The sequence below is a fragment of the Venturia canescens genome, chromosome 11 (genome assembly GCF_019457755.1).
Source record: "Venturia canescens isolate UGA chromosome 11, ASM1945775v1, whole genome shotgun sequence".
NCBI lineage: Eukaryota > Metazoa > Arthropoda > Insecta > Hymenoptera > Ichneumonidae > Venturia > Venturia canescens.
This window is the reverse complement of record NC_057431.1, coordinates 4813438-4827180: the sequence shown is the minus strand read 5'-3', so window position 1 is coordinate 4827180 and position 13743 is coordinate 4813438. Positions and strand designations below refer to the sequence as shown.

Sequence of the window (13743 nt, the reverse complement as noted above, 5' to 3'; positions counted from 1 at the left end):
ACTTTTTATACGATTTACTCGATCGCCCGTAAACTCGTGCCTTTATATCTTCGTTGTGCTTTTATTCTGTATATACGTCGAGGTATTGCAACGGCTCGAGCAAGAACACGTTCAGTCAGTTTCCCGAAAAAGCATCATTTCTTTCAGAACTTGGTGGTTGGTCAAAAAAATACAGGCAAGCTTGGAAGGGAGAAATGGAGAAAAAAATTCAACGGTTTCCCCTCATCCATTTGTCAAAGCGTCGATAGACTATCGCGTAATATTTGTATCGAGATATTGGCGTATGTTGGGGATGCGCGTGACGGAATAGACGATAAAAATTTCGAATAAAAATAACCGGAGTACGAATTCCACGCTCGTTTGACGTTCCACCGTAAAAATATTCTATTGACTTGAGTTTAAAAAACTCATCTCCGACTCAAGTCATGATTCGGATAATAAATTACTTTTACAATTGACTTTCCATTTCGACTCGTGACTCAACTGGGATTGGCTCACGAGTTAAACACTCGAATGTGAGTCAATCTGAATGACTTGAGTCGAATGTTGACTCGTAAATCAAAGAAGGGTATAAACTCGGTCGAACTTCTATAAACTCATCAGTCGAAACTCAAATTCGAATTGACTCAAGCCACGATTCAGATAACTCGGTCGGACTCCAATTGACTCGCAGCCATGACTCGGATGAAAATTAACTCAACCAAACTTGAGTTGAGACTCACAGGGCATTCATTCTCGGTACTGAAATAACTCGTAACTCATTTTAACTCACCGTGTAACCGTCGTAAGTCCACGAGCCGAATTTCATGAAGCACGTTTGTTGGTCGAATGGAAAATACTCCACGTTTATTTCGCAAAATGATTTGTAGATGGCAGGTGGCTTCCACGTAACTTTACCGCTGTGATGTAATATCGCCTTGGTCATTATTGTAACCTCGTAATTGCCGTCAGCACTGTAAAACGTAAAAATGAAAATTCACATCATTACGGCTCGAGTTTTGACTCGACTTGAGTTAAAATAACTCAACTTGACTTAAACTCAACTTGAGTTATCAATATAATGCACTGAATAAGTTGGCATTGAGCGAGTGGATTGAAAAAAGTTTTGGGAAATGAATACACGCGTGGGTGTCAGAGGGCGAAACTCGATTTTGGCTTGTGAGTGTGACGTTCGACGGTGTTGTCGAGGATAACGGACCTGAGGTATAATTCTGTCGACGTTCATGCCCGCCATAAAACCCGGAGATTTAGTCCAGCACCGCGTTATATGCGGGGATGGGGGCGAAACCGAGGGATGAGCAGAACGAGAATTGGCGTGGGGGTATGGAACGCTTCGTTTTCTCGACGAGGGGCGATGTCTCTCGGTGGTGCAAGTCAGTGAAAAACAGCCCCCTTGGGGCCTGATCAATATAAGATAGGAATGTGCGAAGCACTACCACGATTTTTCCGCCCACCGGATATCAAATTAGCCTCCATCAACATTATTAATGTATCGCATAAGTTTTTACCAAAATTACATAAGTTATAACTTATGAGTTTGTAAATTGATCGATTACGAGACGTTCGCTCGTTACAATGATTTTTTCATCATTATGACAATATGGCCCGGAAACCATCTGAGCAACAAAAAAAATATTATTTTGTGTTCAGGCAAGAATGGAGAAATTTGTTGATAATTATCTAGCGGTAAGTCAAATATTAAGGTACTTAAGAATTGGGAGAAACTCTTAGAAACTTTGTAATCCGAAGTTAAAGCCGATTATCGAAATATGAAACAGTAAAGTTTGGAGCCGCGGTAGCCCCTTAAAGTTCCACGAGAATAGAGTACTCGGAGTAAATGTTTATAAATTGTGTTGCGATAATACGCGGAGGGTGGTAGCATGTAAAACGAGACACGTTGCTCAACTCGTTAATCCTGTCAGGACATTAATGCGCCTTATCACGAGTGCAAGTGAAACGTGATAATACACGTATGCAGCAAAGTTGGCTCTCCCGTGTCGGGGATTGATCGATCCGCCATCTTGTCAAACTATACGACGCTCGGGAGAGAGAGCAAAAGTTTATGGTATTCCATTACACTGCTGGCTAACACGATTTTCCGCGGCCGCTTTGCCGTGGCGTTTCAAATAAAATGTCATTATATTTCACGTCGTGGAAGGTTCAAAGGCGAGCAGCTTCAACGAATATCTGAGAGACTATCAGCCATTTTGTGTTGTAACGAGATTAGGCTGTTTTATACTTGGTAATCCTCGAGAATTCATTGGTCAAATTGCGGCGAGTTTGAGCCAGTTGATGCTCATGTGAAAAACGTGGAGAATTTTCTGTTTCTCGTGAGGACGAGGTGCTCGTTCCGGTGCTTCCAAGTACCACCGCGGAAGGACAAAAAATAGTGCAGCAATCTATTCTTGGATGGCACTCACCCGAACGACCGCCGAAGCCATTTTGTTGAGTATAACCGTGAAACTGTTTCGTGTAAAACATTACCTGGATATTTCACCTCCGAGTCTGGGATGGCCAGGAGGTAAAGCTTCCTAAAGGGTTGAAAGCCCGGAGGGAAAACTAAGACCCAAAAGGTTGAGGAGAGTAACCGAGTAACCACAGACAAGCGATGCTGATGGAAGAGCTCAGGATTGAAGCACCATTTACCGCGGATACGCACTTGTAAGGGTGCTCGCTTCAGCCATCCCTTTAAAGCGAAATAAACGTCATACTTAGGGCTCCCGAACGAGTCAAATAGAAATCACTCAGCTGTCCTTCGTACCAGCTTGAGCCATGACTACCTTAATTATTTAAATTCAACTGTGCGCAACAACTCAAAGGATCGGGAACCCACAATACAGTGATTCCGCTCAAAAAAACTTGGCATCCCAAAAGGACTCATTCACACCTCGATTTCGAACTGAGTTAACGTCATTTAGATAAGTGACTCAACCATGCAGTAAAAATCTTGTAATTCGATTTATAGAAAATCAATCACGAGTTCAACGAGTCAAGGGGACTTAAAAATGACTCAGCGATCCGAACGATTTAATCAAGAATCCAGCGACTCAAAGCGATATGAGTTAATAAATGACTCGACCAGTAAAAATCACGTGATTTGATTGACAATGAGTAAGTCCACATTCCGTGGCAGCCGCTGCTTCGAATTCCCATGAAATTCGTCTGATTCGTGCTGACTCAAAATGACTCAACATCGTCATAGATCGTGCTTTCGTTTCATTATGTTTCAGGTTAGTTGTATTGGAACAGAGCTCAAGCTGATGCGCACGTACATAAGCTTGAGCACCGTCGACGAGTAAACAGCATTACCACAAACTTTATTTTCGATAATACCCTCGTCAACAAGGAGAAAAGTTAGTCCTCGGACAGGGAACGAATGACATAACCCGGTCTCGTTAGCATTAACTCAACGCTGACGTTATGCTTTTTGTATTTGCATGCGGGATGGAACGGATAACCGGGGGCTGTCAGGAGGGGTGGGTCGGAGGGAGGAGGGCTCGGAACTAACCAACGTGGATCTGCATAAAGGGGTTAGAAGGGGATAAACATTGGGGGAGGGAAGGAGGACCGGATCTTCGTTGATTAAAGCACGTATTTCCAGCAAGGTGCGTATGGAGTCGAGCTTTCACTTTGACACGGAGCTTTTGAGGGGTTGTTCTCCCGAGCAAATGGAGTTGGCATCCGAGCAAGTTGATTCTAATACGAATATGCTTGCTGCATGGATTCGACGCCGGTGAAAAAGTGCTTGGATGAATAAGAGAGCAGCTTTTCGAACGGGGTCATAATCGTGCAAGGTTATTTCGATGGGAAAGCTTTCAACTCGATCACTTCTTTGGGCCTGTCGGTGGCACTGCCATTTTGACAGGTCTCTCACGTATTTCAGCCTCGAAAATGCCCTCCGATCAGCTGACCCTGAGCTCCGACGTGAGGAAAAAAAAAAAAAAAAAAAAAAAAAACTCGAGAAAACAATGAAAGAGATTGAAGGAGAGTGACAGCAATGGAAAACAGAAATGTTGGGTTAGCATTCCAATGGGAATCGCTCCGAAAGAGTACGTTCTGGGCAAACGACCGACCTGGATCAACTTTATTCGATATATGTATGACCTCCTGCTTCGACTCGACGTGTTTCATCTCAAGGGAAAATAAGTATATACCTGACTCGGGGTCATCATGAACGAAAGTGTCACATGGACGCTCCCCGGCTTCGCATCACGCCGACATTTTCAATTACGATTTCACCCCCATCTTCCCCTTTTTCTCTCCTTTTTTTACATTACATTCCTTTGTACGAAGCTTCCAGAGCATAAAGTTGGCACGTTTCAAGCAGATAACCGGAACTACTGACAAATTTAAGGCTCTCTTTCTCTTTTACAATCCTACTGCGCGGTCGATCCTCTTTCTGTACGATCGCGAAGATTACTTTCCTACCGTTTTCCAAAAAACAGGCATTTCGATTTTTCGCCTCTTTCTACCTGCCTCTTACGGATGGAGATACTCGGTCGATACCTTAAGGAGAGGTCCCGCTTTGAAAAGTCAAAAAAATCGATTGTTTTTGGGCATGTTTTTCGAATAGACGGAACCGAACGTTTCGGTATAGTGTTCCAAGGATATTTAAAAAGCACAAAAACATTATTTTAATGTGAGAAATACAATTTTTCACTTGGTTTGAACGCCAAGTCTGATCGTCCAAGTTTCTCCGCTGCGTACAACGAGGAGATCGTAATAATTATTGTCTGCAACAAAAATCCCAAATTCTTTTTCCATTTTCGTATATTTTCCTTCCATAAGAACCTACAAAGAACCCGAAATAATTGCGAAATTCTATTTTTGCAGCACGTTGAAGCGTTCTGCTTTTTTCAAACTCGTTAAAAACATACAACTTTGCAATTTTTTCGCGTTTTTGTAGGTTCGTGTGGAAGGAAAAGACTTTGTGCATAAACCACGTATAAATGAGTATTTCTCGCATTAAAATAATGTATTTGTACTCGAGAACAATCGATTTTGTACTACACCAAATGATCCGGTGTAAGGAAACCCCTCGCAAATATTGGGCGATCGGTGGTCAAAGACGTAATTCGAGGCACCCAACTCGTGTGTCTAATGGTCGCTAAATAAATGTTCTTTTGTTCGAATCGATGGGTTTATCCAGAGGATCAAGAGTGCATTATTGACAAGGAAGCTTCATCCAGAGAATCTTGAGGTTCCCCGATGAACGTGGCTCCCTAGCCATGGCCTGATCGATGGTCCGGAGCTTTTGCTTCAGGCACGTTGATTGAATATACGACAGTGTGTGTCCATGGTTTTCGTGTGGATGTTGGGGAAGGAAGAAAGAGAAGAATGGTTTGTCCCCGCGGCATGGATTTAATTGGTCAGCGTAGGCGAGGATTCGGAAAAGCAAATAATAAATCGATATCGAGAGATCGATAAATATTCGTTATTCGAAATGTTAGCAAGCCAATAGGCGTGTGTGCAGCTCCGGTTCGAACTTCGGAATAGGCTGGGGGAGGGTATCGCCCTTCCGTTATCTTGTTTGCCAAGCGCAGATTTATGCACTCGAGCTGTCGAAAGTTTGCCAGGCTCAGGCTCTCATTTGACAGGATTCATTTGAGCAATCAAACGGGCTTGATAAAACGTCGCCTGAAAATGTGGCGCCAGCCACAACATCAAGATACATCCGCCGCTCCAAGTAGTTATTGCAAGAATGATTTTGCACAGCCACGTAACTTTGATTCCATGGGGAGTCGGTACGTAGCTAACTGCGATGAATTTGTGTATCATAACCTCAGAGGCTTATCGTTTCCCATGGCGAATAAATCGCGTGGAGAACTCATTACCGGAAGTCCCTATTAACAAGGTCGCACGCACCGGGCACATACGTAACTCGCTCTGATTAACTCCAATTACTCTTTCATTCGGTTCCGATTTCATGGGGTGTTGGTTCTACTCGAGACGCGCGATGACTCGTCGAGCCCTTCACCGGCGAGTAGGTCAGGATCGTGGATTCGTTTTTTTTCTCTGGGGAGAGTCGGTTGTCCGCAGCAGTTGGGTTTGGATCGATTGTAAAGTTCAGGGAATTCGAGGATGGCTCATGAGTCGCGATCGATTAGAATTTGTTTTTGAAGGTTTAAGCGTTCCTCTGGGAACATTAAATTGAACACATTCGACTGTCAATTAAGCTTAAAAGCACTGCCCGTTTTCATTGCCCCCTTAAACGAATCAGTAGATTTTCAATTTCGTTTCAGCTGAAACGGTTTAAAGAAAGAACTATTATTCGCTCGGGAAACAATCGCGCGGGAGTGTGCATCAGTTTAATTGAAAAGCATTGTCAATCGAGATAATCCTCGGTGGCATATTCGCAGAGATTTAAATCGAGGCTTATAATCGGGCACGGGATTCGTGATAATACACAATTGGCTCGAGGTAGCTACTCTCCACGAAAATGTTCCTCGTTCTCATTGCCGGGAGTTCAAAATATTCAACGTAGCCGAAGTTTGGATGTTCCTTCAATTATATCGCCACTCGAGTCTCATTCGAGAAGCGCAACCGACGGGAAACCGCGAAATGTGCTGAAACCCCGATAGTTTGAGAACTCGTTAATCGCCGCTTTAAGCCCCTCGAAATTTATCCTCGTCGTAACATTTATAACTTATTAGAACGCGAGATTGCGAACAGCCCGAGCCGCTCCTCTCGGTATAAAATTTCAATGCTGATGCAGCTTATCGTGCTGGCAGGCTTTGAAAAAACGTTCCTCATTCGCCTGGGAAACGGGGTTCTCCCGAAACCGAGTTCTTCCGAACTGTAAAACCTCTAAAAGCTCAATGGCCGCTCATTTGCTGTGAAAACTTTGAAAATTCGATGAAGCCGACCGCCCAGTTAAAATCATCGTTTCTTTCTCGAGCACGTTTCCTCCCTCTGCATTTTTTCTTTCCTCCTCTTTTCGTTGCTTTATTTCCCTTAGGGGATCATTGTGGTTTAGGGCATTCCACTCTGTTTGGCAGTCGGTGAGCTAAGCTTTTCAGTGCACAATTCCCTTTTGATTTTCTTTCTCCTTCTCCGTTTTGTTTCCGCATTTTCTCCTGTTCGAGGTCCAAGTGCTCGAGAGAACCTCGGCGGGGGGGGTGAAAAATTGAAGAATCGTAACGCGCCTTCGGACTTGGCATGTCTTTAAGTCTTCCGCCCCTTTTTCCGCCGAACAATTTCCTTTCTCTTTTCACGAAAAGGCTCGGTTCCCCGGAACAAAGTTCAGCAACAATGCGAACCGGGGATCGAGATTGAACGCTTGAAAAATCGAGTTTCCTCCAAATCGTAAGTCACCGCCTCGAAAAATCGAATTGTACTTCGACCCTCCAAGGGTCAAGAGTCCTCGAGGCTTGTTTCTCTACTTTTTGCCAATTTCTCAACAATTGGTCCCCGCTCGAGGGGCCCGAAAGACGACAATAACCCGCGGGAATCCTCTAAGAGGATTTACGACCCTTTTCGTACAGCGACGATTAAGGTATAACTCTTTGTTTTTCGTTAAAAAAAAAAAAGGACAAAAGCAACGAAAGATAAATAAAGTTGTTGGAGCCTCCGGAGCTTTCGAGAGACTAAAGCTCTTTTGAGCCTCCTGAGAGAATTCCCGATCGCGTTACCACAAACGACGCGATGTTTCACTTGAAAAATAAGTCGAGGTCGCAAATGCCGAAGCTCACCTGATGCGGCGGGGGGACTCGTAGTTTTTGAAAAACTCAAATAAAAGATGAATTTGAATTGACAACGAGGGAGGCAAATCCATTCGAAATTCATGAGGTCGTTAAGACTGCAAATTTATTCACTTTTCGAGGACTGAAATCAACATTTTATTCCCCACAATTTTGTTCAATGTCAACAAGACTCGAGAGAAATGTTAAATTTCAACGAGGACTGTTCCTTTTATTGGAATTCATTAACTCAGCCACTCAAATATCTCAACGATCATCGTAATCAGTAGAAACAATATTTCAGCACAACAGATACGTTCAAATGTGGAGAGTCGTCTTAATGAAAAAATTTAGTTCACGATACGAGGCTTAATTGAAAATTTACTTTGGCTCAGTACTCAATTTAATTTAATTTTTTCATGGCAACGATGCCGCTTCCTTTTTTTCATTCTACCTCCATTTTTTGCCTTCTTTCCTCTCTCTCTCTTCATACACCGAGAAGAGAGGAAGAGGTCAACGACGAGATAATCGCGAAGCAGGGCCACGCGAGGTGTCCTCGGATACGACCTCTGGATGCATACGATTGTTTGCTTTACTTTTTCTCCTGTTTAAACGGCATGAAAGAAAAATTAAGTGCATATCATAAAAAAACCTCAGCTTTTCATCCTGCTTTTATATCAGTGAGTGTGGAATTTCCTCTCCCAACGTTAACCAATAAGATTTTTATGCTTTACCCGCACTAAACTCACTGCGTTATTCTCTGGAGGAGGATAAAAAATTGCGTCTGACCTCTAACATCCGTGACTACTGAACGAAACCAAAAATTCGAAGACTTGAGTGACGAGATTCGAAAACGGAGTCAAAAACGAATCCAACGTCAACTTTTTTTCCATTTATACACAAAATGTTTTTCAGGGTAGGGTTCAATGTGTCGAACAATCAAATTTTAGAACCAGCCTCGTTTTCAAAAAAAATTGCGGATTGATTTAAGCCTCGTTTTCTCCGTGCGCATAACGTGTCTAAACGAATATTCCTTCTTTCAATTCGTATTTACTCAAAAATGTATATTTCGATAGTTTTCATGTCGAATGCAATTTTAACAAGTTCATATTTTTGAATTAAAAATGGAGAGTAGTTGTTTTATAAACAGACCAGAAACTAGAGTAGGAAAAAATTGAAAGTTTCATTTTTCGAGCCAATAAAGGCGAAAGTTCAAAGTTGGAGATCACCAGTTTGAGTAAGCGAATGATCGAGACGCCTGTATTTTGAGCTTTGCTGCGTTTCTTTATTTCGATCCCTCGACTTTTTGGTCTCTCAGTATTTCAACCTCAGTAATATTGAGTCTTTGGTTATAATATTATCGAAATTGTGAATATTGAGAGTATTGCTGATTGTAGAAATTTATGAAGCGAAAGAGCGATAGTCGAATTTCGCGGAAAACCGATATATTTCAGTCGTCCTTCTATGGACGTTTGTTACATTCTATTTTCGATGTAAACGTCCTTCGAACTTTGAAGTTTCCACTTTACAAATTTTCGACATTTAAAGCTCCACTCGACTTCATCTGTCTCCACATTATCGTTCAAAGTTCCTAAACTCGAGATTTTAACTGTTCGAAATTTGATAAATTCCAACATTTTATCGCCACCCGCAAAATAATGCGGGGTCTGAATGGACGAGTAAAAAGAAGTAAATAAATAACTGATTGGGTGAAAAGCGGAGAGAGAATAATTGAATTATCGCAACGGGATGGTTACATTTGTGGTGTTGGTGGAAGAAAATTTGTTGGCGGTTTATAGTTGAGTTACCGGTTTGAATTCGTAACTTTTGGTAACTCTGTAAGCACGGGCAACGTGTTATAATGGAAGTAGGAGAGCACGGCGCACACGAGCCAGAGGCGAACAAAACGCATTTTGCAGATTGTGGGAGAGGAAGTTGTGCAGCGAGAGGAGAATCCGTTGGTGCAGAAGTGACTCTGGGACCGGTGTGAGAGTTCTGCGGTCTACGCGACGTAACGTAATTTTCCAACGCGCCAAATGCAATCGATTGTCCCACAAAATAATATATAAATAAGTCTCGGGATTCGCAGCCATCATTTTTCGCCTCCAAACTTTATCGAGTCGATTATTCGATGCGAATAAAACGCTCATTTTCCTTGTTTTAAACAACCGACAAATATTTAATGCGACCATTTTTCCGGTTCGAGGTATCGGCGTTCATCGTGAGAGGAGGAAACCCGTCTGACCTAAATCGGCGGTAACTACTGAGCAAGTAGAAACAGCGAGCGACCTGAAAAACAGTTGAAAAGTGAGAAAAATTGAAAAAAAAAAAAAAAAAACACAATCAGACATGGAGGAGAGTTCGGAAACGCCGAATTGGCATGGGAAAATTCGAATAAAGTCAAAATGGAGATTGAAGGGTGAGAACATTCGGCCGGGAAGATTGACCCAGTCGACCTTGGCAGCTGGAGGAAGGAAAAAACTAAAGGAAGGCGGAAGTCGGAGGGTGAAAAAGGAACAACAGCAAAAACTAACTTATCACGTATTTCCTCGGCAAACAAACCATCAACGACGTTGAAGTTCGTCCCATGAAATGACGTCACGAGGCAAGAAGGACCCTTCCGTGGCCAAGTTTCGTGTTTTCAATTGGAAGGGAAAACTAACTTTTTCGACATTGGCCTTCCGTTTGCTCCCTACAAGACACTTCATTACATTGATATAAACTTGGCGATCGAACCACCCGCGGTGCCATTTTTTGTGTCGTTTCCTTCATGGGGCTGCTTCGTCGGAAAGTCGATTCTGACCCTGGGTCTGGTCGAGCCAAAAGCTTGAACGTTATTAAATCGAAGTGGAGAACAACATCGAGCGAGATCCGGACAAATGAATTTGAGAATGCGGGCATGACCTTAAACATCAAGCAGGGAAGCTCCGAAGGGAGCTTGCAAACCCAAGAGCCACACACCTGCAGTCAAAAGGCCATTCATCACGTAGTTTCGGTTATGAAAGCTCACGAATAATTTCCAATATTACGAGAGAGCCAAGAGCATCGATGTGAAAGCCGGGGAGAGAGTCGAATTTCCACGAGTCTTGGAACGATTAAGGGCATTTAACACGGAACGAAAAGGGGTTGGGAGCGAGGCCAAAAGGGGGCTTCGTCCAAGAACCAATTAAACCGAGTCGAGGAATCTTGACTTTGACGCCTCGTAATGAGAATATTTGGAAGCTGGAACAGATCGATCGTTTCTCGACGTCATTTTATACAGGCTCGGCTTCCTCCGGAGGCCTCAATCACGAATTAAACTGTCAACTTTGATATGAGAGGGGTTTAGAGTAGTTTCAGGAAATCGGAAGACCTTTTGATCCCGTGGGAACTTGTAACAGGGGCTTTGGGTGTGCCGCATTTTCATTTATAACTCAGAGCTCGTAAATTTTTTTCCATCTCTTGCTGCAAGGGAAGAAGCTTCGTTCTAGAAAATGATTGGTAAAGCGTTGCTTAAACTACGCTGTTGGTTGGCTCGGTGCACAGGGCGTGCTGCAACAGCAGCAGAAGCAAAGCAGCAGCGGCAGCAGCAGCAGCAGTACTGGCAGCAGGTGCAGTAATCCGGTGATAATGGAGTAACGAGATTCCCCAGCACGTACACGTTTTCCCGCATATTTTAACTTTGCATTTTGCCTGTGGCGAAGCTCTCGCATCCCCGAGTCCGGGGGATGAGCGAGGCTGGGAATAAGAGAATGAGGAGAAAAGAGGGGGCCAAAAAGGGGCGAGAGAATAAGATGAAAGATAGGACGAAATACCGAGGGAAGTTTAGGCAGAGACGAGGCGGATCGGAACGGTTGTTGGGGTTGGTGGTTGGCCAGCAGGGTTCGGGGTAGCCCAGAAGGGTTGGAGGTACCTCAGGAATGAGTCGGATCTCACGAGTACGGTTTGGGCTTCCGCGGGAGGCTTGGCCCCGCGGTGAAGGGTTGCAAGCTCCTCGGCAGAGGGTTGGGGGGCCACCGGAAGCAGTGCATTGCCTCTGGAATGTCTGTATCGTACGTTGAGCCGAAGTAAGAATGAGGAAGACGGGAAGTAACGCACCCGAGAGCCCGGTTGAGCCAAAAAGAAGCCGGAAATGGTTTAGCCTCGGACGAGGTCACTGCGCCTGACGTCCCTTTGCCGTATGACTCGCCGCACCGTGTCCCAACTAAATTGTTTGCACTTCCTGTTGGAATACGATAAGCAGCAGCAGCAGCAGCAGCCCATAACCTAGCCGGGCCCTCTGTCCCTTTCGCCGTGCATGTGCCACGAGGTGAAGCAGACACAAAAGAGTAGAAGTTGAACGAGAAGAATGAATCTTTGAATAAAGAAAGCTTCCTTGAGTCGACTCCTTGTCTTGTCATTCCACGAGCTCCGGAAAAGTCTCCGCAACTCCCGTCTCTTCGTACTCTTTTGACTCTCCGGGTATCCGGGAATTGCGCGTGGAGAAATGTTTCAAGCTCTCTGAAAACCGAGACACACGCGTTCCTTTGTACACCCCCTTTTTTCCAGCCCCTTTCTCTTCCCTCGCTGCGCACATTGATTGTACACACCGTGAGAGCGTACACGTACGTGTATAGAGGAGCAGCGCACCGACACGCTGCCTCGAGAATCGCTCTTGCGGAAGCGAAGCATGCTCGGTGAGAGTGCTCGATATCCCACGCGCAGGCGCTCCTCACTTCTCGCGCGCTTGTGTCCTCTCTCGCGTACACAAAGATAAATTGTTGTTTCGTTATTTTTTTTTTTTCTTACTTTTCCCACCCCGGAATCCACCGAGAGATCACTAAAAATGTTTTCTTCTCTCACTCACCCCGCTCCTCCGCGCTTGGACTCGAGCTCGGAACGCTGCGGAGACGGAGACTCCCTCAAATACGTTCGAAGATTATATTCCAAGCTATTCGCAACAATTCGAATGCCGGATACCCTCGAAAGCGCTTGGTTTCGATCCAAATGATCGAAAAGTCGAAAAAAAACATTGTAGTTCCATTAAAACTCGATAGATGGCGTCGTGCGGATTTTTTTCTCACTCCCGCTCAGACGGTTCCGGTACTATAAGGAGACTCGGACTGAAATTATGTAAAATGCTTGCTGAACATTGTTTCTTACGTTTCAACGATACTACTCCCTTCCGCAATAAATTTTTATTACCAATTCTCCGGATATAATTCCTTAGGTAGGTTGGAAACGCGCACCGCATCGGCTGGGACTTGCCAAAAATTCAATTGTACAGAGAAGAATAAATACGATGATATGCTCTCGGCGGATTATTTGCATGGGGATGTTCCGGGACTGCACTCAAGAGAAAAAAATTTGCATCGCAAAATCGTTGAAGAAAACGAAGAATTATTATAGTTATTCGGGTTTCAAGGATACTCCATTGGGCGAGCGTGAAAATACGTACACGAGAAGTTCCGCAGCGGAGGCTCTTTTACAAGTACAACGAATAGAGGAAAAAGGGAGTACACTCGACGTATATCCTCGAGGCTCTCGCGTACAGCTCTCGCTCGCTTACTACGAAGGAAAATTCCTTTTGTGTATTCTTCGAGACGGGCATTTTCACAGAGTCTATCAGGTTACCAAAATTCGATTGTCAACGTGACGATGCACGGGGGGTATTATGCGAAGGCTCTTTGCTGAATCGTCGGGAGGAAATAAAAGAAAACGACGCTCAGGGACGAAATAAAGTCCTCTTCTCTTTTGCTTATTTTATTTTTTCGTTGCCTTATTACATCGTTCCTGCCTGCCTCCCTCGCCCATATGCTTCCGGAAGTGAGAGATAAATGTTACGCTATTCTCGAAGGAGGGATATGTTCTTTATGGAGGCGCTGCGAAAGGGTTGTCGAATCGTCGCATCTGGATTTTTCAGACACGAAAATTCCTTCCAATTTCACAGGCTCCTCCCGGACCCAGCTGGCTTCGTCGTCAGCCAATAAATTTTTATCTCGAAACCTCCGATTTCGAGCCTCTCTCAAGATCTGTCCCGAGGTAAAAAAAACTCAGGGTAGTAAAAATTTGAGGAAAAAACGCATCCCGAGAGGTTTGCCCGCCG

General features: G+C 44.2%; 1 protein-coding gene across 1 annotated transcript in view; it reads right to left on the bottom strand.

The window, feature by feature from the left end:
- nAChRalpha1 (nicotinic acetylcholine receptor alpha1) overlaps positions 1-13743 on the bottom strand; it is an 83407-nt gene that overhangs the window by 18756 nt on the left and 50908 nt on the right. Inside the window, exon 5 of the mRNA XM_043431531.1 lies at positions 773-953. Coding sequence (XP_043287466.1) covers positions 773-953 — 181 coding nt within the window. The remainder of the gene's footprint in view (positions 1-772; positions 954-13743) is intronic.